A 25,364-nucleotide genomic window follows, 5' to 3' on the forward strand; every position below is an offset into this window, starting at 1 on the left:
CATTCATACAATTAAATGATATTAATATCCTACACTTGCAGGTATGTATGCACAGTCCCCACACATATTCCTACATATGTGACTGTATGTGACGGTTTTCCATAATCCCCGTATTTGTGTAATCATATATTGCATATATAGTCCATTTGGTGTGTGACGTTACTGTGGCTGCAAACTCCACTTCTTTGGGCACAAGTTCCACCACTGATCCTGTAAGAGGTAGTGACTCCCTATTATTCCAAAGGGAAATCCTGCCCAGACAATAATAACAAATATATTTTCATGGTTTTTAGCTGTAGGCTGTAAGGCTCCTTGGCCAAGCCCCTCCCCTCTCATTAGTAGGGGCTCCTTTTTGTCCCATCAGGAAACCCTATAAAAGCCCCACTCTCTCCAGGAACAGGTTAGAAGTGACTGTCTATGCGCACTTCTCCATATATGTGTTATCAATAAACGTTTTCTCTTACAGCAACATCAACGTCTCTATGATCAAAGGGCTCCGTTACATCCCCCCCACAGTATCACGGGGCCACATTTTCCCTTTCTGCTCTATGGCTCCCGTGGTACAATGTTCTACTACTGGGTAATTATAAACAATATATATTCATTGTCTTATTAACAACCATGAAAAACAAATATAAATTGCACCAATAAATCGGACTGACACAAAGGCTTTTCACAAAACTGATTTAATGTAAAGAGACCCTTTATAGGATAATGGTGTAACCCCCTTTCCTTTCATCTCAACAAATGTCCCATTGGAAATGACATTGGGTTAATAATGACAAGATGATGTTATAGGCTTTATATTTACCCAGTAAGACAGTGATCCCCAACCAGTGGCTCAGGGGCAACATGTTACTCCCCACCCCCATTGATGATGCTCCCAGTGGCCTCAAAGTAGTTGCCCATTTTTACGTTTCTGGTTTGGAGACAATTTTTGGAAGCACAGAAACGGTTTTCCTCCAAACAGAGCCTCCTGCAGGCTAGCAGGCCCCATGGGGATACCGAATAGCCAATCACAGCCCTAATTTGGCATCCCTAAAGAAACATTTTCATGCTTGTGTGGCTCACCAACACTTTTTACATCTGACTGTGGCTCATGAGTGAAAAAAATTGGGGATCCCTGTAGTAAGAGCCTATGTACCCGGCAAGTCATTCCCAGCTGGGTATATCCCCATTATGTTACCTACTGTGTGAGCATTAGGGCAGGGGTACACAGGGAGATTAGTTGCCCAGCAACAACTCTTCATTGTCACGGGCGACTAATCTCCCCGCAATGCCATCCCACCGGCTGGAATGTAAATCGCCAGTGGGATGGAATACACAACGATACGATGTCCCGCAGTCGCCTGAAGTTTCCTCTCAAGGCAACTTCGGGACATCGCAGCAACATGTATGCCATCCCACTGGCGATTTACATTCTAGCCGGTGGGATGGCATTGCGGGGAGATTAGTCGCCCGTGACAATGAATAGTTGTTGCTGGGCAACTAATCTCCCTGTGTACCCCTGCCCTTAGGGAAAACATCTGCCCAAGTGATACCCTGGGGGGCTCGTACCCCTTGGAATATGTCCCTTCTTGTTCAATAAAACCCAGAATATTATCTGTTGGGGGGAGGGGGAGATATATCCCAGAGGGCTCCTCAGTTCCCAATGCAGAGCCAGTGCCGGGGGAAGGTACTTATGGTGCATTCTGCTTTGGTGCCCCCCAGTCTCAGAATTGCCCAGTGCCCATCAGGAGTCTTTAGGATTCTCTTAAGGAAATATTTTATGGGGCACAAATGTGTTCCTCTCTGTAAATACTGAAACATATATTAAGATGGAATCTGCTTGAAAGAGAATGTTTGCCTGATGCTCCCTTTGTATAACGAGTTTACGGTTTTCCTCAGTGTGAAAGTATTTTTAGACAACTGTTCCATGCAAATCATTGCCCTCATTTAGAGAAAATGGCTTCTCCCCTGTGTGAGTCCTTTGATGACTTTGTAGATTAGATTTTTTTACAAAACATTTCCCACATTCAGAACATGAAAATGGTTTCTCTCCTGTGTGGGTTCTATGGTGAGTTTTAAGGCTAGATTTGTATGAAAAACATTTCCCACATACAGAACATGAAAATGGTTTCTCCCCTGTGTGGGTTCTATAATGAATTTTCAGGTCGGATCGCTGTGAAAAACATTTCCCACATTCAGAACATGAAAATGGTTTCTCCCCTGTGTGGGTTCCATAATGAACTTTCAATTCGAATTGGTGTGAAAAACATTTCCCACATTGAGAACATAAAAATGGCTTCTCCCCTTTGTGAGTCCTTTGATGACGATCTAGATTAGATTTTCTTAAAAAACATTTCCCACATTCAGAACAAGAAAATGGTTTCCCCCCTGTGTGGGTTCTAAGGTGAGTTTTAAACTGGGATTGGTCTGAAAAACATTTTCCACATTCAGAACAAGAAAATGGTTTCTCCCCTGTGTGGATCCTTTGATGACAATCACGAGAAAGTTTCCTTGAGAAACATTTTTCACATTCAGGACAAGGATATGGTTTCTCCCCTGTGTGAGTCCTTTGATGACGTTTGAGTTGAGATTGGGTTGAAAAACATTTCCCACATTCAGAACATGAAAATGGTTTCTCCCCTGTGTGGGTTCCATAATGAACTTTCAATTCGAATTGGTGGGAAAAACATTTCCCACATTGAGAACATAAAAATGGCTTCTCCCCTTTGTGAGTCCTTTGATGACGATCTAGATTAGATTTTCTTAAAAAACATTTCCCACATTCAGAACAAGAAAATGGTTTCTCCCCTGTGTGGGTTCCATAATGAACTTTCAGGTCAGATTGCTGTGAAAAACATTTCCCACATTGAGAACATAAAAATGGTTTTTCCCCTGTGTGGTTTGCATAATGAATTTTAAGGTGGCATTGCTGTGAAAAACATTTCCCACATTCAGAACAAGAAAATGGTTTCTCCCCTGTGTGGGTTCTTTGGTGAATTTTAAGGCGGCATTGCGCTGAAAAACATTTCCCACATTCAGGACAAGAATATGGTTTCCCCCCTGTGTGGGTTCTAAGGTGAGTTTTAAACTGGGATTGGTCTGAAAAACATTTTCCACATTCAGAACAAGAAAATGGTTTCTCCCCTGTGTGGATCCTTTGATGACAATCACGATCAAATTTACTTGAGAACCATTTTCCACATTCAGGACAAGAAAATGGTTTCTCCCCTGTGTGAGTCCTTTGATGAAAATTGAGTTGAGATTGGGTTGAAAAACATTTCTCACATTCAGAACAAGAAAATGGTTTCTCCCCTGTGTGAGTCCTTTGATGACGATTGAGGTCAGATCGGTTTGAAAAACATCTCTCACAATCAGAACAAGGAAAGAGTTTCTCTCTTTTGTGAGTTCTTTGGTGTTTATGAAAGTCTCTCTTATTACTAAAGTGTTTATGACACTCATTGCAGCTGTATTTCCTATGTAATTTATTGTTTGTTATGTGAGATTTGTGTGGAGATTGGTGGGAATTTTCATCATGATTATTACCCGTCATTTGTAAGGTATTCTGGCTGCTCCCCATGATAGGAGTATTTGTTCCCTGTATCTGGTCTGTAAGGGGATCAATGCTGCAATCTGATTGGTTTCCCCCTTCACATGAATAAATTAACTCCTCCTTTACCTCCTTTGATGCATAATTAACTGCCGAGCTGTTATTCAGGCTGCACCCCATGATAGGAGCAGGTGTGTCTGTTCCCTGTATCTGTTCTGTAAGGGGATTAATGCTGCAATCTGATTGGTTTCCCCCTTCCCATGAAGCCGCCTCCTCTTTCATCCCATTGGCCGGTGGGGGCTGTTCCGCTGGAGAAACATCAGGGTTTGTGAGATTCCCATCATTATTACAACATAAAGTTGCTTCCGTATGTGCTGTAACATCGCTCCCATCTTTATACTCACAGGCTGCTAAAGGGAAGGATAGAGATCAGAGATATATCTGAGGGAAATAACTTGGATTTTGTCATTATGAAAATGAAATATGAACCAACTCCGACTAAATTCAAATGGGAATAAAGAAAAAAAATAAAGCAAATTTAAATGTCCCAATTCACAAACAGTCATAATTAATGACTTCTCTGCTATAAGAATAAAGCCCAATGCCCCCAGTGCATAAACGAACACGTTGAGCGACCATGAAGCTTTTCATTGGCTGTATGAATGTATAAAATACAGTAGCATATTAAAACCAGAGGAGTCAATCTGGAGCAGATGTAATCATGCTCCAAGAGACACATTTAATAGGACAATGGGTACGTACCCTTAAACGCAACTGGATTGCAGCAGTGTACAGGTATCGGACCCCTTATCCGGAGACCAGTTATCCAGAAAGCTCCGAATTAAGGAATGCCTGTCTCCCATAGACTCCATTTTAATCAAATAATTCAGAATTTTAAACCTGATTTCCTTTGTCTATGTAGAAATAAAACAGAACCTTGTAATTGATCCCAACTAAGATATACCGTATTTTTCGCCCTATAAGATGCTCCAGAATATAAGACGCACCTAATTTTAAAGGAGAAAAATCTAGAAAAAAAAGATTCTGAACCAAATACTGTAGTAAAATATTTTATATCAACTGTATAAAGTTAATTGTCTCTGGGCATATAATGAGGCTTCCCCCAGGGCCCCCCCCAAGTATCCTTCAGCTTCCCCCAGGGCACCCCCCTAAGTATCCTTCAGCTTCCCCCAGGGCACCCCCCTAAGTATCCTTCAGCTTCCCCCAGGGCACCCCCCCAAGTATCCTTCAGCATCCCACAGGGCCTCCAAGCATCCTCCAGCTCCCCCACGGCACCCCCAGCATTCTTCAGCTTTCCCCAGGGCCCCCAAGCACCTTCCATTTCCCCCCTAACCTCGCCCCAGTGGCCTCCGGCTCCCGTGATGTCTTCCTCTCTGTGCCGCGGCTCCCAGCAGTTTCTGTGCTTTTATAAGGTTGCGCCCTGTGCGTGTGACGTCATGGGCGCAACCTTATGAAAGCGAGGATGCGGCAGAGAGCCGCGGCACAGAGAGGAAGACAGTTCGCCGTATAAGACGCACCAACTTTTCCCCCCCAGTTTTGGGGAAGAAAAAGTGCGTCTTATACGGCGAAAAATACGGTAAATAATCCTTATTGGATGCAAAACAATCCTATTGGATTTAATTAATGTTTTATTGATTTTTTAGTAGACTTAAGGTATTGAGATGCAAATTACGGAAAGACCCCTTATCTGGAATACCCTTGGTCCCGAGCATTCTGGATAATGGGTCCTATACCTGTACCATGCAGAATTCTCCACATACTCAAGGGGAGTAGCAATACTGGTCAGAAAAAAACCTAAATTTTAATCTTGAACGCCTAATCACAGATAGAGCAGGCAAATATCTCATTCTAAAATGCACCATACAAGGAACGACCGATATATTGATCAATGTATACATCCCTCCCCCAGCTGAACTACAAATCCTATCTGATATTATACAAAAAGTGGCAATTCTTGGCAGCTTCCCAACAATATGGTGTGGAGACTTCAACATGGTACCAAACCCCTCCATAGATAGAGTCACTGGTAACTGGGCGGAGCCTATCTCCTTCCCGGTCTGGATAGAGGCTACCAACCTTACAGATGAATGGAGGTGGAAGCACCCCCAACTCAGGCAATACTCCTGCTACACCATCACTACATCAGCTCTGTCTAGGATAGACCTAATGTTGGCCAACCCAGAATTTGTAAAAAGAGTAGACAAAGTGTACTTTACCAGCAGACTCTGCTCTGATCATGCCCCCTTAATCCTATCCCTCACAGATAACACAAATAACCCCTCCCAGATGTGGAGACTCCCACCAAAGTGGATCTCCACCCCGAAAGTAGCAGAGGCCTTTACCGAATACTGGGAACAAAACACAGACACGGCCTCTGAGCAAATAACATGGGACGCATGTAGAGCGTTTACCAGGGGTCTCTATATATCTTTGATAGCGACTAATAGGCGGGAGAATGATGCCAATATTAACACGGCTAAAATATCCCAAGAAAAAGCAGAGCAGAAAGTAGTAACTGACCCTAATAGCACCTACAAGGAGGAGCTGGCAAACGCGCCGAGGCACCTCGACTCACTGTATGTGGAAAAGTTCTCTCAAAGAGAACTATACCGCAAAGCCTTCTGGTTTGAAAAAGGGGGGAAAAACGGGATGATAGCTAAAGATGCTAACCCCCACAATATAATAGCAAACATCAAAGATGATAATGGAAACACACTCTCACAACAAGAACACATAGCGGAACGCTTCAAACAATACTTCCAAAGTACATACGCACCCCCCCCCCCCACAAGAACAACTATGTAACTTCCTAGATAGCATAGAACTCCCATCCATCCCGCCAGATAGTAGAATGCATCTAGACAGAGATATCACCATAGAAGAGATAAAAGAAGCAATTGCAGATATGCCACCCGGCCACACCCCTGGTCCAGACGGCCTCCCAGCTGAGTGGTACAAAGCCCACTCTCAAACACTGTCCCCCAAACTATGCACCCTATATAATAACATAACAGACGCCAATGTTCTCCCAGAATCATGCTACATGGCACATATCACACTCATCCCTAAAGCTGGCAAACCCTCAGACGACTGCGATTCTTACCGCCCCATATCCTTACTAAACTGTGATACAGGTATAGGACCCATTATCCAGAATGCTCGGGACCAAGGGTATTCTGGATAAGGGGTCTTTCTGTAATTTGGATCTCCATGCCTTAAGGGCTCTGGCACACGGGGGAGATTAGTCGCCCGCGACAAAACTCCCTGTTCGCGGGCGACTAATCTCCCCGAGTTGCCTACCCCTGCCATCCCACCGGCGAACATGTAAGTCGCCGGCGGGATGGCAGACGCGGCGGCGCGATTTTGCGCAAATCGCCGAAAAAGACTCGCGAGTCTTTTTCGGCGGTTTCCTGAAATCGCCCCACCGCGTCTGCCATCCCGCCGGCGACTTACATGTTCGCCGGTGGGATGGCAGGGGTAGGCAACTCGGGGAGATTAGTCGCCCGTGACAAGGGAGATTTGTCGCGGACGACTAAATCTCCCCATGCGCCAGAGCCCTAAGTCTACTAAAAAATCAATAAAACATTAATTAACCCCAATAGGATTGTTTTGCACCCAATAAGGATTATTTATATCTTAGATGGGATCAATTACAAGGTACTGTTTTATTATTACAGAGAAAAGGGAATCATTTAACCATGAAATAAACCCAATAGGGCTGTTCTGCCCCAATAAGGGGTAATTATATCTTAGTTGGGATCAAGTACAGGTACTGTTTTATTATTACAGAGAAAAGGGAATCATTTAACCATTAAATAAACCCAATAGGGCTGTTCTGCCCCCAATAAGGGGTAATTATATCTTAGTTGGGATCAAGTACAGGTACTGTTTTATTATTACAGAGAAAAGGGAATCATTTAACCATGAAATAAACCCAATAGGGCTGTTCTGCCCCAATAAGGGGTAATTATATCTTAGTTGGGATCAAGTACAGGTACTGTTTTATTATTACAGAGAAAAGGGAATCATTTAACCATTAAATAAACCCAATAGGGCTGTTCTGCCCCCAATAAGGGGTAATTATATCTTAGTTGGGATCAAGTACAGGTACTGTTTTATTATTACAGAGAAAAGGGAATCATTTAACCATTAAATAAACCCAATAGGGCTGTTCTGCCCCAATAAGGGGTAAATATATCTTAGTTGGGATCAAGTACAGGTACTGTTTTATTATTACAGAGAAAAGGGAATCATTTAACCATGAAATAAACCCAATAGGGCTGTTCTGCCCCAATAAGGGGTAATTATATCTTAGTTGGGATCAAGTACAGGTACTGTTTTATTATTACAGAGAAAAAGGAAATCAGGTTTAAAATTCTGAATTATTTGATTAAAATGGAGTCTATGGGAGACAGGCTTTCCGTAATTCGGAGCTTTCTGGATAACGGGTTTCCGGATAAGGGGTCCGATACCTGTACTAAAATTTTTGCAAAAGTGTTAGCTAACAGGCTAAAACAAATTGTAAGATCAGTAATCCACCCCGACCAAACCGAATTTATGCTACAGACAGAAATATCAGACGGCTATTTAATAACCTAGAATATGACCATGACAACAGAATAGTGGTATCCCTCGATACAGCTAAAGCCTTTGATACAGTGTCTTGGGGCTATCTGTGGGAAATTCTCCGACGCTTTGGACTGGGTGGCAGGTACAGAGCCTGGGTAAAAGCACTTTATTGGCAACCTCAAGCAAGGGTCTTGGTTAATGAAAGATTAACTGACCCCCTTCCACTTGAGCACGGAACGAGGCAGGGGTGCCCTCTCTCACCGTTGCTATTTGCACTGGCGATAGAGCCCTTAGCAACACTACTCAGGGACTCCCCCAATATAATAATATAATATATAATATAATATAATAATATAGGGACTACAGGCCGGCAGACTAATAGAAAAGGTATCATTATATGCGGATGATATGCTTTGATATTTGGCCAACCCAAATGAAGCGCTATCTAATGCATTGTCCCAGATAGAGGAATTCGGTATCTACTCAGGACTACGAGTGAACCAATCAAAATCTCTAATCTTCCCTATAGACCCACTTCCCCCACCCCAAGCAAAGCAGATTGGACAATTACAAGTGGTACAATCATTTAAATACCTGGGGGTGGTCATTAACAAACAACATACCAAATTCGAAGAAGGAAATCTGACCCCGATAGTACAAAATCTATCCAACAAAATAGATACATGGGCACAGCTACCCCTCACTCTGCAGGGTAGAATTAACCTACTAAAAATGGTATTTCTCCCAAAGTTCCTATATCTCTTTCATAATTCGCCAGTACCTCCCCGTGCCAAATGGTTTAAACGCATTGACTCCCTGATCCTAAGGTTTCTATGGGCAGGAGAACACCCTCGCATAAGCTTAAAAACCCTGCAAGCCCCTGTCACTCAGGGAGGCCTGGCCCTACCTAACATGAGACTATACCATCTGGCCAGCCAATTAATTTATGAGCACTGGTGGCTAACCCCACACCAGGACAATACATCCACGCTACTTGAAGCAAATATCGTGGGTTCACTCGAAGCTCTAGCAAACCTACCATACAGAGGAAACTCAAAACATTACACAACCACCATCCCTATGCGCACAGTTATCACTGCTTTTCAAAAGGCCCTCAGACATGTCCAAGGCCCACAACAAACGTGGTCACGTTGGACACCATTATGGGGCAACTGCTCCTTACCCAACTTCATCTCCCTAACCAACAACGCCCAATGGGCCTCCCATGGAATTAAACACCTACAAGACATACTAACAAATGGAGACATAAAAACATTTCCAAACGCTTAGAGAAAGCCTCCAAATCCCCCAAACAATGCACTTTAACTACCTTCAACTCAGACACGCTTTTCACTCCCAATTTCCTACCAGACCGGTAGAGTTGAAAGAAACTACCCTAGAAAAATACATACGCAGGGAAAACCTCACCAAGCCCCTATCCTGGTACTATACCACCCTATGGCAGGCCAACCCAGACCCACTGGCGAAGGTACGAGAGAAATGGATGCGAGACATACCTAGCTTGACTGAAGAAACGTGGGTAGATGCTCTAAGGCAAATTCCAGACTTGACAATATCATTAGCGGACAGGTATATACAAATGAAGTTCTTAAACCAGGTATACCTTACGCCATACAGGCTGTCCAAGATGTTTCCCCAGACCCTTGTATAAAATGTGACCGGGACACTGGCTCATGTATACACGTGTTCTGGAACTGTCCAGCGGTGCAGGTCTTTTGGAAGGAAATTGTCAACTATATCTCAGATGCCCTAAGCTTTCCCCGGATTCTGTCACCTATTGTTTGCCTACTGGGAGTGTCCGAGGACCTGGGACTTTCACATCATTCTAGACCAGGGGTGGGCAAACTACGGCCCGTGGGCCACATCTGGCCCGTTAGCCCTTTCAATCCGGCCCGCCGTCTCCGGGCCCCTTAATAGAATGACGGGCTCTGATTGGTTGCGCCCCGTGCGTGCGCACAACGTCAGCACGCACGGGGCGCAACCATATAAAAGAAATGCACTGGGGAGCCGGGGAACAGAAGAGCGGGGCGGAGGAAGCTGCGGGTCGCTGGAGGAGGGAGCAGTGTAACGCTGTCCCGGCCCGGTCCGGCCCGTCAGTTAGTGTATGCGGCCCCCGAGCCAAAAAGTTTGCCCACCCCTGTTCTAGACTCTGCTACCTCCAGCTCCTCTACTATGCCAAAAAGGCCATTCTACTGCAATGGAAATCCTTAGCCCCTCCAACCCTCCCATTCTGGAGAACTTTAGTCAACAACACTCTCACCAACCAGAAACTGACCTACCTTGCACGGGGTTGTCCTAAAAAATTTGATGCAATATGGGGCCCCTGGATTGCCTTCCATGAAACTCCAGGAACCATCACGGACAATACACCATAACAACAGAAATAAACTGGTCCCAATCTCCCCAGCTCTACAGCTCTTCCCCCTCCCTCCCCCCTCTCCTTACCCCCCTACTGCTCTACTCTATTCCTCTCTCTCTCCTTTTGCTGTTTTATTTTATGTTAAATTGAAAAATGCAAAAATAAAAACTTTAAAAAAAAAAAAGAGGAGTCGGAGTCGGAAGTATCAGAAACTGAGGAGTCGGAGAATTTATCTACCGACTCCACAGCCCTGATTTAAACTCAGGGCAAACTCCACTGACCCCCAATGAAGTGACTGACTTATTAGCACATTAATTAATGGAACTATTTATATGAACTGATTATTATAGAGTAACGGCAGCTGTTTGTATCAGGATCTATTTGAACTTTTTAGCAAGGGAATGACTGATTATTGGTCCCCCCCCCCAACATCACTGGGACCCTAAAGTCCCCTTCCATAAACATCTATTGCAGCTGCTTATCAGTCAGTGTCCTACAGGCCCCTCTATAGCTCCTCCCCCCAGCAGTTGCACCAAGTTTAACCCTTTGTGCTAAATAAATGTACCTCCCTGCTAGTTGTTTATTTAAGTCGTGCACAGAAGAGAAATGACTAAATATATGTTACTACTGACTTTCCATGTGCCTCTTAAACGGCCTGATATCCTGCATTCTATGCTCTGTATATGATAGAAACCATTACTCTTGTAGATTGTAAGCTCTTTTGGGCAGGGCCTTCTTCACCTCTTGTATCGGTTATTGATTGCTTTATATGTTACTCTGTATGTCCAATGTATGTAACCCACTTATTGTACAGCGCTGCGGGATATGTTGGCGCTTTATAAATAAATGTTAATGTAATGTAATTACTCACCCAGTGGGCGGAGCTGCTGGGGCTCCTCCTCCTCCTTTATCCCTTCCCTGTAAAGGGCCTTGTTTCCTTTTATATACTCCCACTCCTCCAAGGAAAAATAGATGGAAACATCCTCACACCTTATGGCAACCTGGCACACACAATGTTACAGTCATCCCCCAGCCAGAGAAAGGGATTATCATACACTGTTACTAAACAATAAGGGGGGATTGGGGGGCCGCACCCACCTCTCCAGTCAGCAGCTGGATGATGTTGGAGATGAGTTCCAGGATCTTCTTGTCATTTTCCTTCTGTATGACGGAGCCAGGGGCATGCAGGGCCCCCAAACCCACAGTTGGGCTCTTCTTCTTAGGGATGACGTAGCCCTATGTATTGAGAGGGAGAGAGAATGATGAGTGTGTAACGCAGCAGAGAGACCCCCTTTGTACAGACAGACAGTCTCTTCTCACTGTGCCACTCACAGTGCCCCCCTCACCTCTCCAGTCAGCAGATAGATAATCTCCAGTGTGAGATTCAGGATTCTCTCCTTCCGCTCCTCATTTTTATCCTTCTTCCCCATCACTGGGTCACTCGCTTCCTCCCACATTCCCATTGGCTCCTTGTGGGAGGGAGGGGCCTGGAAGTGGAATTAAGCACTTACACATTTCTATAGGGGATTATTCCCAGCAATATCCCCCAAAACAATTCCAAGCAGGGAATAGAATAACTAGTCTAGCCATGGGCTGAACTACCAATCCCACAATCCCCTGTTAAACTTCCCTCTAATGATGCAATGTCTGCCAATCAACACTTTCCCTTTCCTGCCAAGAATGGGCCCCTCAGTGCTTCCCCTCAGGCTGCAGGGGGGCCTTGGTACCAAATGGGAGAGGAATTCACTTATGGTGGGTGGGTTGGGCTTGGAGCTGCCACAGAAACTGCACTGACTCAGTAGCAAAGTGTCCCTGGGAATCAGCTCATGTGTTGGGAACAACAAGGTAACACTGCTCCTTTAGTGCCACCATTAGTGCAGCCCCGCTCCCTTACTCACCTCTTTCCCACACTGCTCTGCTGCCTGTAGCTGTGAGGGAGGGAACTGAGGAGCTGGGACACTCACTCATTGGCTGGGAGGGGAATGTGGGCGGGACAGAGAGCAGCAGAGAAGAATGATTGGGTCAGTGAGCACAAGGGCGGGACACAGAGTTAGGGACAGAGGGAAAACTCACAGACTGCAGAGTTAGGGACAGAGGGAAAACTCACAGACTGCAGAGTTAGGGACAGAGGGAAAACTCACAGACTGCAGAGTTAGGGACAGAGGGAAAAATTAGCAGGAAAAGGTGATGTTGAAAAAGGAACTAAAATCTTCTGAAAGCTTGCTATGGTTATCTTAGTTAGCCAATCAAGGTATCACCTTTATACCACTTTTGTTATTTTTTATTTCAAAAGGGTTACCCTGTAAACAGAGAAAAGTCACAGATAGTTTTGTAAGTGTAACGCTTTTCTGACCCTTTAGGAACAAACCCAGGCTAGTAGTGAATAGAGAGCATGGGTTACATTTGTGACACTTAATACAAAGGGGTGAGCCTCTGCTATATGGGAGAATTAAGATGGAGCGAGGGTGTAGTTGAACTACAACTAGCTGAGGTGTGGTGTGCAGATAGTAAATGATGGACGCCAGAGGATTCTTGCTGATCAACTATAGTACAATTTATTGAATAAAGGCGCAATTGGAATAGTGCAGCAGGGTTATACTCACAGACACAGCAGTACCGGACTTGTGATTACCATGGAAGATACAAGGGTGACACTTAGGCACAGAATACCCCACTTGGAGGATGCACAGAGGATTAGTTGACACCCGAGATATAGACCTTTCAGAAGGGAGTGTTCCGGCCGACTGTGCTCCAGGGGAGAGCTCCTAACACTGGTACCTGGCGTCTAATAAAACCGGTCCCTAAAGAACGACTACAGAGCCGGGGTAGGCTAAACCCTTTTACAACTCCTGGTTGGGGCTATTGACTGCCCTTTCTAGATAAACTGACTACACTCACCACTCCTAGAGGGTGCTATTAATAAATCTGACTGTGCTGGCTTTACCTCGTTCACGGGGCCCTGTCCCCGACTTATCACTAGGGTATGAGGTCCCCTAGGGTACAAAATGGCTTCTGGGCCTATGTCCGGTCCAGGTTCAGTTGGGATCTGTCCAGAACAAAGCGTGCGGCCAGAGAGGAAGCCACTCCCACACTATATAGTCTGCCAAGGGGAGTGGTCAACCTGGGCTAAACCTATAGGGGGCAGCCTAATAACTGTAACCTGAGATCAGAGGGCTCTGCCCTATAACAGTACAGATATCATAAAGTAGGGATAGGAAGCCATAGGGCACTTAACCCTATGGGTCCCTACATAAGTGTAAGAATAGCTGAGCTTTTCATGATATTAATCCCTTCAGGATGTCCTGGGGCTGCTGGGACTTTTGGGGGCTCATTTACTCAATAACTCAATTCTGATTTGTATTAAAAAAGTCACATAAAATCCAAATCCAACAATTCCCCAGATTAAACTCGCTGAGTTCATGTAGAAGCCAATGGCAAAGGCCCCTCCCCTTTCCTTGAAGTTCTTTCTCTTGTCTCGAAACTTTTGAGATTTCGCTGGGTTTTGTCTGAAAACTTGATTTTTTTGTCACTGCAGGTATTCGATAAATTCAGGATTTTCCCTGAGACTTTTTTTAAAATAAATATTTGACATTCAGGAAAACTAATTTAGTTGAATTTGAAAATAAAAAAAAGAGAAATCAGAAAGTTTTAGTAAATCTGCCCCTTGATGTCCCTTTTTCCGGCCAGTTTGGCTGCAGTGGGGTAACTTTAGCGGAAGCAGATCCCATGGTCACAGTCCCCCCTCCCCAAATGATCCCCTACGTGCCGGCAGGAGGGGGATCCCAGGTGGGCAATTGAGCGGAGAGCAGGGGGCGGGGAGTGGGCGGGGCAGCAGATAGCTGGGTGCTGGGCTCCTCTGGAGATATTTTGCAGGGGGGCCCAGTGCACGATAGTTGCGCCGCTGAGACTGTGACACAATTTCCTCGCAGTATGTAAAGCACTGCTGCCTGGAGCCCAAGGGATGGGGAGGTCTCACTGTTATGGGGAGGTCTCATTGTTATGGGGAGGTCTCATTGTTATGGGGAGGTCTCACTGTTATGGGGAGGTCTCACTGTTATGGGGAGGTCTCACTGTTATGGGGAGGTCTCACTGTTATGGGGAGGTCTCATTGTTATGTGGAGGTCTCAGTGTTATGGGGAGGTCTCATTGTTATGGGAAGGTCTCACTGTGACGGGTTGGTCTCATTGTTATGGGGAGGTCTCAGTGTTATGGGGAGGTCTCACTGTTATGGGGAGGTCTCATTGTTATGGGGAGGTCTCACTGTTATGGGGAGGTCTCATTGTTATGGGGAGGTCTCACTGTTATGGGGAGGTCTCACTGTTATGGGGAGGTCTCACTGTTATGGGGAGGTCTCATTGTTATGGGGAGAGCGGTTGGGGATTCAACTGTCTCCATTTTGGGATTCAACTGTCATTAAATGCTTGGGGGCCACAGTCTGCCCTGCAGTGCTTAGTATGATATTTTGGGGGTGTGGCCACAAACTGTGTTTGGCCAATGGTGTAACAATTGAGGAAGCAGCCCCTGTGGTGACAGGGTGGGGGGCTGGGAGACCGGGGCTGCGGGGTCTGCTTTCTCCATTGTTTCCTCTCGAGGCAACTTGCCCGATTTCACTGAAATCGCACCCCCACGTATGCCATCCCATTGGCGAGTTTTATTAGTCACCGTGAACAGGGAGTTTTGTTGCAGGCGACTAATCTCCCCGTGTGCCAGAGCCCTAAGGAGCCGTCTCACCATAAACAACTGCACAAACAGTTCCACTTTGAAATGCTAAAGACCCCCCAGTTGGCCTCCTGGGATATCTTGGTGTTGATCCCCCCCCTATAATAAACCCCAAGGGAACCCCCACAGAGGCACCTCACAGCATTCCCAACTTATCCACTTAATTACCATCTGACTCACTGTGTAAATCTATACAGATATCTTGTGCCCTATGTACATTCATACAATTAAATGATATTAATATCCTACACTTGCAGGTATGTATGCACAGTCCCCACACATATTCCTACATATGTGACTGTATGTGACGGTTTTCCATAATCACCGTATTTGTGTAATCATATATTGCATATATAGTCCATTTGGTGTGTGACGTTACTGTGGCTGCAAACTCCACTTCTTTGGGCACAAGTTCCACCACTGATCCTGTAAGAGGTAGTGACTCCCTATTATTCCAAAGGGAAATCCTGCCCAGACAATAATAACAAATATATTTTCATTGTCTTATTAACAAGCATGAAAAACAAATATAAATTGCACCAATAAATCGGACTGACACAAAGGCTTTTCACAAAACTGATTTAATGTAAAGAGACCCTTTATAGGATAATGGTGTAACCCCCTTTCCTTTCATCCCAACAAATGCCCCATTGGAAATGACATTGGGTTAATAATGACAAGATGATGTTATAGGCTTTATATTTACCCAGTAAGAGCCTATGTACCCGGCAAGTCATTCCCAGCTGGGTATATCCCCATTATGTTACCTACTGTGTGAGCATTAGGGAACAGCATCTGCCCAAGTGATACCCTGGGGGGCTCGTACCCCTTGGAATATGTCCCTTCTTGTTCAATAAAACCCAGAATATTATCTGTTGGGGGGAGGGGGAGATATATCCCAGAGGGCTCCTCAGTTCCCAATGCAGAGCCAGTGCCGGGGGAAGGTACTTATGGTGCATTCTGCTTTGGTGCCCCCCAGTCTCAGAATTGCCCAGTGCCCATCAGGAGTCTTGAAACATATATTAAGATGGAATCTGCTTGAAAGAGAATGTTTGCCTGATGCTTCCTTTGTATAACGAGTTTACGGTTTTCCTCATTTTGAAAGTATTTTTAGACTACTGTTCCATGCAAATCATTTTTCTTCATTTAGAATAAGAAAATGGCTTCTCCCCTTTGTGAGTCTTTTGATGACTATTTAGATAAGATTTTTTTATAAAACACTTCCCACATTCAGAACAAGAAAATGGTTTCTCCCCTGTGTGGGTTCTATAATGAACTTTCAGGTCGGATCGCTGTGAAAAACATTTCCCACATTGAGAACATAAAAATGGTTTCTCCCCTGTGTGGGTTCCATAATGAACTTTCAATTCGAATTGGTGTGAAAAACATTTCCCACATTGAGAACATAAAAATGGTTTCTCCCCTTTGTGAGTCCTTTGATGACGATCTAGATTAGATTTTCTTAAAAAACATTTCCCACATTCAGAACAAGAAAATGGTTTCTCCCCTGTGTGGGTTCCATAATGAACTTTCAGGTCGGATTGCTGTGAAAAACATTTCCCACATTGAGAACATAAAAATGGTTTCTCCCCTGTGTGGTTTGTATAATGAATTTTAAGGTGGTATTGCTTTGAAAAACATTTCCCACATTCAGAACAAGAAAATGGTTTCTCCCCTGTGTGGGTTCTTTGGTGAGTTTTAAGGCGGGATTGCACTGAAAAACATTTCCCACATTCAGGACAAGAATATGGTTTCCCCTCTGGGTGGGTTCTAAGGTGAGTTTTAAACTGGGATTGGTCTGAAAAACATTTCCCACATTCAACACAAAAAAATGGGTTCTCCCCTGTGTGAGTTGTATAGTGCATTTTAAGTTGGGATTGCTTTGAAAAACATTTTCCACATTCAGAACAAGAAAATGGTTTCTCCCCTGTGTGGATCCTTTGATGACAATCACGATAAAATTTGCTTGTGAAACATTTTCCACATTCAGAACAAGAAAATGGTTTCTCCCCTGTGTGGGTCCTTTGATGACAATCACGATAAAGTTTCCTTGAGAAACATTTTCCACATTCAGGACAAGGATATGGTTTCTCCCCTGTGTGAGTCCTTTGATGACGTTTGAGTTGAGATCGGGTTGAAAAACATTTCCCACATTCAGAACAAGAAAATGGTTTCTCCCCTGTGTGGATCCTTTGATGACAATCACGATCAAATTTACTTGAGAACCATTTTCCACATTCAGGGCAAGAAAATGGTTTCTCCCCTGTGTGAGTCCTTTGATGAAAATTGAGTTGAGATCGGGTTGAAAAACATTTCCCACATTCAGAACAAGAAAATGGTTTCTCCCCTGTGTGAGTCCTTTGATGACGATTGAGGTCAGATCGGTTTGAAAAACATCTCTCACAATCAGAACAAGGAAAAAGTTTCTCTCTTTTGTGGGTTCTTTGGTGTTTATGAAAGCCTTTCTTATTACTGAAATGTTTCTGACACTCATTGCAGCTGTATTTCCTACGTAATGTATTTTTTGTTATGTGAGATTTATGTGGAGATTGGTGGGAATTTTCATCATGATTATTATCCATCATTTGTAAGGTATTCTGGCTGCTCCCCATGATAGGAGTATTTGTTCCCTGTATCTGGTCTGTAAGGGGATTAATGCTGCAATCTGATTGGTTTCCCCCTTCCCGTGAAGATTCTTCCTCTTTAATAACAACTGATATATAATCCTCTGCCGAGCTGTTATTCAGGCTGCACCCCATGATAGGAGTAGGTGTGTCTGTTCCCTGTATCTGTTCTGTAAGGGGATTAATGCTGCAATCTGATTGGGTTTCCTCTTCACATGAAGCCTCTTCCTCTTTAATCCCATTGGCCGGTGGGGGCTGTTCCGCTTGAGAAACATCAGGGTTTGTGAGATTCCCATCATTATTACAACATAAAGTTGCTTCCGTATGTGCTGTAACATCGCTCCCATCTTTATACTCACAGGCTGCTAAAGGGAAGGATAGAGATCAGAGATATATCTGAGGGAAATAACTTGTATTTTGTCATTATGCAAAATAAAATAAGGAAGGTTCAAGTCATTAAAGTCATTTAAACTCAGGGTAAACTCCACTGCCCCCCAATGAAGTGACTGACTTATTAGCACATTAATTAATGGAACTATTTATATGAACTGATTATTATAGAGTAACGGCAGCTGTTTGTATCAGGATCTATTTGAACTTTTTAGCAAGGGAATGACTGATTATTGGTCCCCCCCCCCCCCCGCAACATCACTGGGACCCTAAAGTCCCCTTCCATAAACATCTATTGCAGCTGCTTATCAGTCAGTGTCCTACAGGCCCCTCTATAGCTCCTCCCCCCAGCAGTTGCACCAAGTTTAACCCTTTGTGCTAAATAAATGTACCTCCCTGCTAGTTGTTTATTTAAGTCGGGCACAGAAGAGACATGACTAAATATATGTTACTACTGACTTTCCATGTGCCTCTTAAACGGCCTGATATCCTGCATTCTATGCTCTGTATATGATAGAAACCATTACTCACCCAGTGGGCGGAGCTGCTGGGGCTCCTCCTCCTCCTTTATCCCTTCCCTGTAAAGGGCCTTGTTTCCTTTTATATACTCCCACTCCTCCAAGGAAAAATAGATGGAAACATCCTCACACCTTATGGCAACCTGGCACACACAATGTTACAGTCATCCCCCAGCCAGAGAAAGGGATTATCATACACTGTTACTAAACAATAAGGGGGGATTGGGGGGGCCGCACCCACCTCTCCAGTCAGCAGCTGGATGATGTTGGAGATGAGTTCCAGGATCTTCTTGTCATTTTCCTTCTGTATGACGGAGCCAGGGGCATGCAGGGCCCCCAAACCCACAGTTGGGCTCTTCTTCTTAGGGATGACGTAGCCCTATGTATTGAGAGGGAGAGAGAATGATGAGTGTGTAACGCAGCAGAGAGACCCCCTTTGTACAGACAGACAGTCTCTTCTCACTGTGCCACTCACAGTGCCCCCCTCACCTCTCCAGTCAGCAGATAGATAATCTCCAGTGTGAGATTCAGGATTCTCTCCTTCCGCTCCTCATTTTTATCCTTCTTCCCCATCACTGGGTCACTCGCTTCCTCCCACATTCCCATTGGCTCCTTGTGGGAGGGAGGGGCCTGGAAGTGGAATTAAGCACTTACACATTGAGGTTATGTACAATATTCGGTGCGTGTAGGTGAGTTAATGAGGAGACTGATATCGGCAAAAGCCTTGGATGTTGATCATCTTGTCAATCACTCAAGGTGCCAAACACTGGCAGTAGGTTGATGCTGAATCAGACGGGGGCAGAATCCTATTGTTTGTACCTACAGGTCTGATGATTCAGCTCGTAACATAAGTGGATGATCATTCCTGTAACCAATGGTCGCACATATACGGCGCCTTAAGGCAAAGTCCCTTCTATACAGGTAACAGGGGCAGAGTCTTCTTTAACCCCAGTGCAGCCCCCACTTCACAGTCCAACAGCCCTTTGGTTTTGCAGAGGGGGGGCATTTGACAGACCCCCTGGGGCAGTGCTGACCAACTTCTGTGGTACTGAGGGCCGGAATTTTTCTGGGCTACATGGTGGAGGGCCGATAATGGAAGCCAGTTTTGACCACTCCCCCTTTTTAAACCGCACCCACTTCGAACTACACCCATATTATCACAAGAGCTTTTAAGACCTTCCCCACATTAATGTGGCAACACAGCAAATACCCAATGGTTGGTGCTCACTGAAGAGATATCACCCTTCATTCATATGTGAAAGAATTATATTATGTCATATTAAGACACACACTTAAATCCATATGCCTCCTCCTCTTCTGTGTATAGCACAGCAACCCCAGCACATACATACACACCTTAGGGACCATTTAATGGCTATTTCCAACAGCTAACGAACTCCCAGAACAAACCCCTGCCAGGTTCACCTCCCACAGGCAGCATAGGGCAGACAGAGTATGGCACACACAGGCAGCATAGGGCAGGCAGAGTATGGCACACAAAGGCAGCATAGGGCAGGCAGAGTATGGCACACACAGGCAGGATAGGGCAGGCAGAGTATGGCACACACAGGCAGCATAGGGCAGGCAGAGTATGGCACACACAGGCAGCATAGGGCAGGCAGAGTATGGCACATACAGACAGCATAGGGCAGGCAGAGTATGGCACACACAGGCAGCATAGGGCAGGCAGAGTATGGCACACAAAGGCAGCATAGGGCAGGCAGAGTATGGCACATACAGACAGCATAGGGCAGGCAGAGTATGGCACATACAGACAGCATAGGGCAGGCAGAGTATGGCACATACAGACAGCATAGGGCAGGCAGAGTATGGCACATACAGACAGCATAGAGCAGGCAGAGTATTGCTTGCCCTCCCCTGCCTGTGTGTGCCATACTCTGCCTGCCATCCCCTGCCTATGTGTGCCATACTATTCCTGCCCTCCCCTGCCTATGTATGCCACACTATTCCAGCCCTCCCCTGCCTATGTGTGCTATACTATGCCTTCCTTCCCCTGCCTGTGTGTGCCTTACTATGCCTGCCCTCCCCTGCCTGTGTGCCACACTATGCCTGCCCTCCCCTGCCTATGTGTGCCACACTATTCCTGCCCTCCCCTGCCTGTGTGTGCCACACTATTCCTGCCCTCCCCTGCCTATGTGTGCTATACTATGCCTGCCCTCCCCTGCCTGTGTGTGCCACACTATTCCAGCCCTCCCCTGCCTGTGTGTGCCACACTATTCCTGTCCTCCCCTGCCTGTGTGTGCCACACTATGCCTGCCCTACCCTGCCTGTGTGTGCCACACTATTCCTGCCCTCCCCTGCCTGTGTGTGCCACACTATTCCTGCCCTCCCCTGCCTGTGTGTGCTACACTATTCCTGCCCTCCCCTGCCTGTGTGTGCCACACTATTCCTGCCCTCCCCTGCCTGTGTGTGCCACACTATGCCTGCCCTCCCCTGCCTGTGTGTGCCACACTATTCCTGCCCTCCCCTGCCTGTGTGTGCCACACTATTCCTGCCCCCCCCACCTGTGTGTGCCACACTATTCCTGCCCTCCCCTGCCTGTGTGTGCCACACTATACCTGCCCTCCCCTGCCTGTGTGTGCCACACTATTCCTGCCCTCCCCTGCCTGTGTGTGCCACACTATACCTGCCCTCCCCTGCCTGTGTGTGCCACACTATGCCTGCCCTCCCCTGCCTGTGTGTGCCACACTATTCCTGCCCTCCCCTGCCTGTGTGTGCCACACTATTCCTGCCCCCCGCCTGTGTGTGCCACACTATTCCAGCCCTCCCCTGCCTGTGTGTGCCACACTATACCTGCCCTCCCCTGCCTGTGTGTGCCACACTATTCCAGCTCTCCCCTGCCTGTGTGCTATACTATGCCTGCCCTCCCCTGCCTGTGTGTGCCACACAATGCCTGCCCTCCCCTGCCTGTGTGTGCCACACTATACCTGCCCTCCCCTGCCTGTGTGTGCCACACTATACCTGCCCTCCCCTGCCTGTGTGTGCCACACTATTCCTGCCCTCCCCTGCCTGTGTGTGCCACACTATACCTGCCCTCCCCTGCCTGTGTGTGCCACACAATGCCTTGCCCTCCCCTGCCTGTGTGTGCCACACTATTCCGCCTCCCCTGCCTGGGTGTGCCACACTATTCCAGCCCTCCCCTGCCTATGTGTGCCACACAATGCCTGCCCTCCCTGCCTGTGTGTGCCACACTATTCCTGCCCTCCCCTGCCTGTGTGTGCCACACTATTCCTGCCCTCCCTGCCTGTGTGTGCCACACTATTCCTGCCCTCCCCTGCCTGTGTGTGCCACACTATTCCTGCCTCCCTGCCTGTGTGTGCCACACTATTCCCCCCTGCCCTCCCCTGCCTGTGTGTGCCACACTATTCCTGCCCTCCCCTGCCTGTGTGTGCCACACTATTCCTGCCCTCCCCTGCCTGTGTGTGCCACACTATTCCTGCCCTCCCCTGCCTGTGTGTGCCACACTATTCCTGCCCTCCCCTGCCTGTGTGTGCCATACTATTCCTGCCCTCCCCTGCCTGTGTGTGCCACACTATACCTGCCCTCCCTGCCTGTGTGTGCCATACTATACCTGCCCTCCCTGCCTGTTGTGCCAACCACCTGCCTCCCCTGCCTGTGTGTGCCACACAATGCCTGCCCCCCCCTGGCCTGTGTGTGCCACACTATACCTTCCCCTCCCTGCCTGTGTGTGCCACACTATTCCAGCCCTCCCCTGCCTATGTGTGCCACACAATGCCTGCCCTCCCTCCTGTGTGTGCCACACTATTCCTGCCCTCCCCTGCCTGTGTGTGCCACACTATTCCTGCCCTCCCCTGCCTGTGTGTGCCACACTATTCCTGCCCTCCCCTGCCTGTGTGTGCCACACTATTCCTGCCCTCCCCTGCCTGTGTGTGCCAACAGCTATTCCTGCCCTCGCCGCTGCCTGTGTGTGGCCACACTATTCCTGCCCTCCCCTTGCCGTGTGTGCCAGCACCTATTGCCTGCCCTCCCCTGCCCTGTTGTGCCATACTATTCCTGCCCTCCCCTGCCTGTGTGGTGCCACACTATTCCTGCCCCACCCCTGCCTGTGTGTTGCCACACTATTGCCTGCCCTCCCCTGCCCTGTGTGTGGCCAGCACTATTCCTGCCCTCCCCCTGCCTGTGTGTAGCCACACTATTCCTGCCCCCTCCCCTGTGCCTGTGTTGTTGCCACACTATTCCTGCCCTCCCCTGCCTGTGTGTGCCATACTATTCCTGCCCCCCCTGCCTGTGTGTGCCACACTATGCCAGCCCTATAGCACACACAGGCAGCATACAGAGACACAATGCTGGATGTGTCAGAGGGAATGTCTGAGGTGTGAGCCATGCAGGGGGGGCAGTTAATCTCAGTACTGATACCATTTATATCTTACACAAAGGCAAGCAATCAAAGCAGCCAGACAGGTGGGGGGCCACACAGAGGGGGGTCGCGGGCCGCCAGTTGGACAGCACTGCCCTGGGGTAAACTGTTTCCCCCCCTATGTAGCCCCAGTGGGGGTGGGGGCTGGGTAATGTTGTGCTCGGTGCCCTGTGTCTTTTTGTGCTGAGAAGGGATTATGGGAAAAGATGCTTTACCTTCATCCCTAGCGCTACAGGCAGCTCCTCCCTCTGCTTGTCATGTAAAGAACAAACCCTTCCCTCTGGGTAACACTGCTCCTTTAGTGCCACCATTAGTGCAGCCCCGCTCCCTTACTCACCTCTTTCCCACACTGCTCTGCTGCCTGTAGCTGTGAGGGAGGGAACTGAGGAGCTGGGACACTCACTCATTGGCTGGGAGGGGAATGTGGGCGGGACAGAGAGCGGCAGAGAAGAATGATTGGATCAGTGAGCACAAGGGCGGGACAATGAGTTAGGGACAGAGGGAAAACTCACAGACTGCAGAGTTAGGGACAGAGGGAAAACTCACAGACTGCAGAGTTAGGGACAGAGGGAAAACTCACAGACTGCAGAGTTAGGGACAGAGGGAAAACTCACAGACTGCAGAGTTAGGGACAGAGGGAAAACTCACAGACTGCAGAGTTAGGGACAGAGGGAAAACTCACAGATAGTTGTGTAAGTGTAAGAATAACTGAGCTTTTCATGATATTAACCCCTTCAGGGTTGCCAGGCTGATGGTGTTTCTGCCACACTGGGCTAACAGGCTACAGCTCAGGCAGGTTTTCAGTACAAATGCACCAAGGTATGGATTCAGGCTAGTGGAACATTAAAACATGGAAAACTGTACCAACACTCCAATCCAGCAATTGAGCCAATAACCTTCTTGTTTATTGGGATCTCTGCACATAACAGTTTGGGGGGGGGGGGGGGGCTCTGCAGGTTTGTAGTTTGGAAACTCACCAATGTTCCCATTTCCCACCTAGTGTACCTGGCCTGCCTCTCCCTATGCATGCTGGGTAATGTAGTTTTTGTGTAACAGTTTGCCTACTGCCAAGGTTACTGTAAAACTACAATACCCAGCATGCAATGGGACTGACTAGTGTAGAATGAAGCTCCCTATTTCCCCCTCTTTGCTGCTGTTCCAGCCTCTCCATCCCAAACTCCCTGCACTGCCCCCTTCTTCCTGCTGCACCTGCTGTGTGATTGTACTACTGTGTCATGTGATGTGGGGGCTGCCATTCGCTGCTGCACTTCCTCCCTAAACTAGAACTCTCAGGGTGCCTTGGGGCTGCTGGGAGTTGTAGTCTAACATGCCCATATGTATATCATGCCTGGGGTTAATGCAATATTCTGAATCCATTTCATACCTCCCTACAGTCCTGCTTTATATGGGGCAGCCCTGATGTCTGTCACCCAACCGGGGATCAGGATTCACTTTTGGGGGCTCATTTACTTAATAACAAGTTCGAAAAAGTCACAGAGGAAAAACACTGCGATTTTCCAAGATTTACTTTGGGTCGAAATGGCTAAAAAATCCAAATTCAACAATTTGGCTTTAGTTGCCACAGAATGACACTCAGGGAAGGACTGGGGGGTGAAGGGCCCACCGGGGCTCCCGCCTTAGGGGCCCTGCAGGTGCCCGTGCCCCCCCTGGACTGCCCACCTAATCCCCCTTGCAGGGGGGTCCCCACCTGACGTCCTCCCCCGAGAGCGTAAATTTAACGCGTCTGGGCAGGAGCGGTCGGGTCTGGGCAGCTGGGGCCCACTGGGATTTTTCCTGGTGTCCCGGTGGCCCAGTCCGACCCTGATGACACTGACAACTTGTTATCTACACAAACCCCCAGACCCTTCTCCATTAAGGATCCCCCCAACTCACTCCCATTCAGTAGATAGCTCACGTTTATATTATTTCTACCAAAGGGCAGAACTTTGCACCATTGAACCCCATTTCCCAGTTTGCTGCCCAGTTTTCCAGTTTTGCCTCCCAACATTTGAAAAATTGAAAGAGGGACAAAAAGAAATGGCCCGCGTAGTGTGGTACCTTCCCTTTCCTTGAAGTCCGTTCTTTTGTTTCGAGAGTTTAGAGATTTCGCTGGGTTTTGTCTGAAAACTCAACGTTTTCAAAATATCACAGGAACAAGTCGATAAAGTCAGGATTTTCGCAGGTTTGTGTGTTTCTGACTGGGCATTTG

The 25,364-nt window shown here is 47.0% G+C and overlaps 3 protein-coding genes across 3 annotated transcripts in view; all 3 read right to left on the bottom strand.

Annotated features, from left to right (window-relative positions):
* h2ac14 (H2A clustered histone 14) overlaps positions 1 to 25,364 on the bottom strand; it is a 1,193,713-nt gene that overhangs the window by 890,619 nt on the left and 277,730 nt on the right.
* LOC116407577 (oocyte zinc finger protein XlCOF7.1-like) lies at positions 1,708 to 11,693 on the bottom strand (the record flags this gene model as incomplete). Its single annotated transcript, XM_031893088.1, has 5 exons — positions 1,708 to 2,069; positions 2,406 to 2,723; positions 3,444 to 3,945; positions 11,377 to 11,506; positions 11,604 to 11,693. Coding segments are annotated over 5 exons (1,209 nt in total), but the record flags the coding sequence as incomplete, so codon positions are not given.
* Positions 15,790 to 23,484, bottom strand: LOC101732789 (oocyte zinc finger protein XlCOF7.1-like). The gene is made up of 6 exons (XM_031893000.1): positions 23,371 to 23,484; positions 19,246 to 19,386; positions 18,998 to 19,135; positions 18,770 to 18,899; positions 18,208 to 18,213; positions 15,790 to 18,111 (listed from the first exon to the last, which is right to left on the bottom strand). The coding sequence occupies exons 1-6, from the start codon at positions 23,464 to 23,466 to the stop codon at positions 16,367 to 16,369; spliced, it is 2,256 nt and encodes a 751-aa protein (XP_031748860.1). The 5' UTR covers positions 23,467 to 23,484; the 3' UTR covers positions 15,790 to 16,366.

Source organism: Xenopus tropicalis, chromosome 9 (genome assembly GCF_000004195.4).
Source record: "Xenopus tropicalis strain Nigerian chromosome 9, UCB_Xtro_10.0, whole genome shotgun sequence".
Lineage (NCBI taxonomy): Eukaryota > Metazoa > Chordata > Amphibia > Anura > Pipidae > Xenopus > Xenopus tropicalis.

Coding starts and splice junctions, on each gene's coding strand:
- LOC101732789 (XM_031893000.1), bottom strand. CDS start 23,466: ATGGTGGCACTAAAGGAGCAGTGTTACCCAGAGGGAAGGGTTTGTTCT. Junction 19,387..23,370: donor CTGTAGCGCTAGGGATGAAG/GTAAAGCATCTT, acceptor TTCCACTTCCAG/GCCCCTCCCTCCCACAAGGA. Junction 18,900..18,997: donor TCCAGCTGCTGACTGGAGAG/GTGGGTGCGGCC, acceptor TGTGTGTGCCAG/GTTGCCATAAGGTGTGAGGA.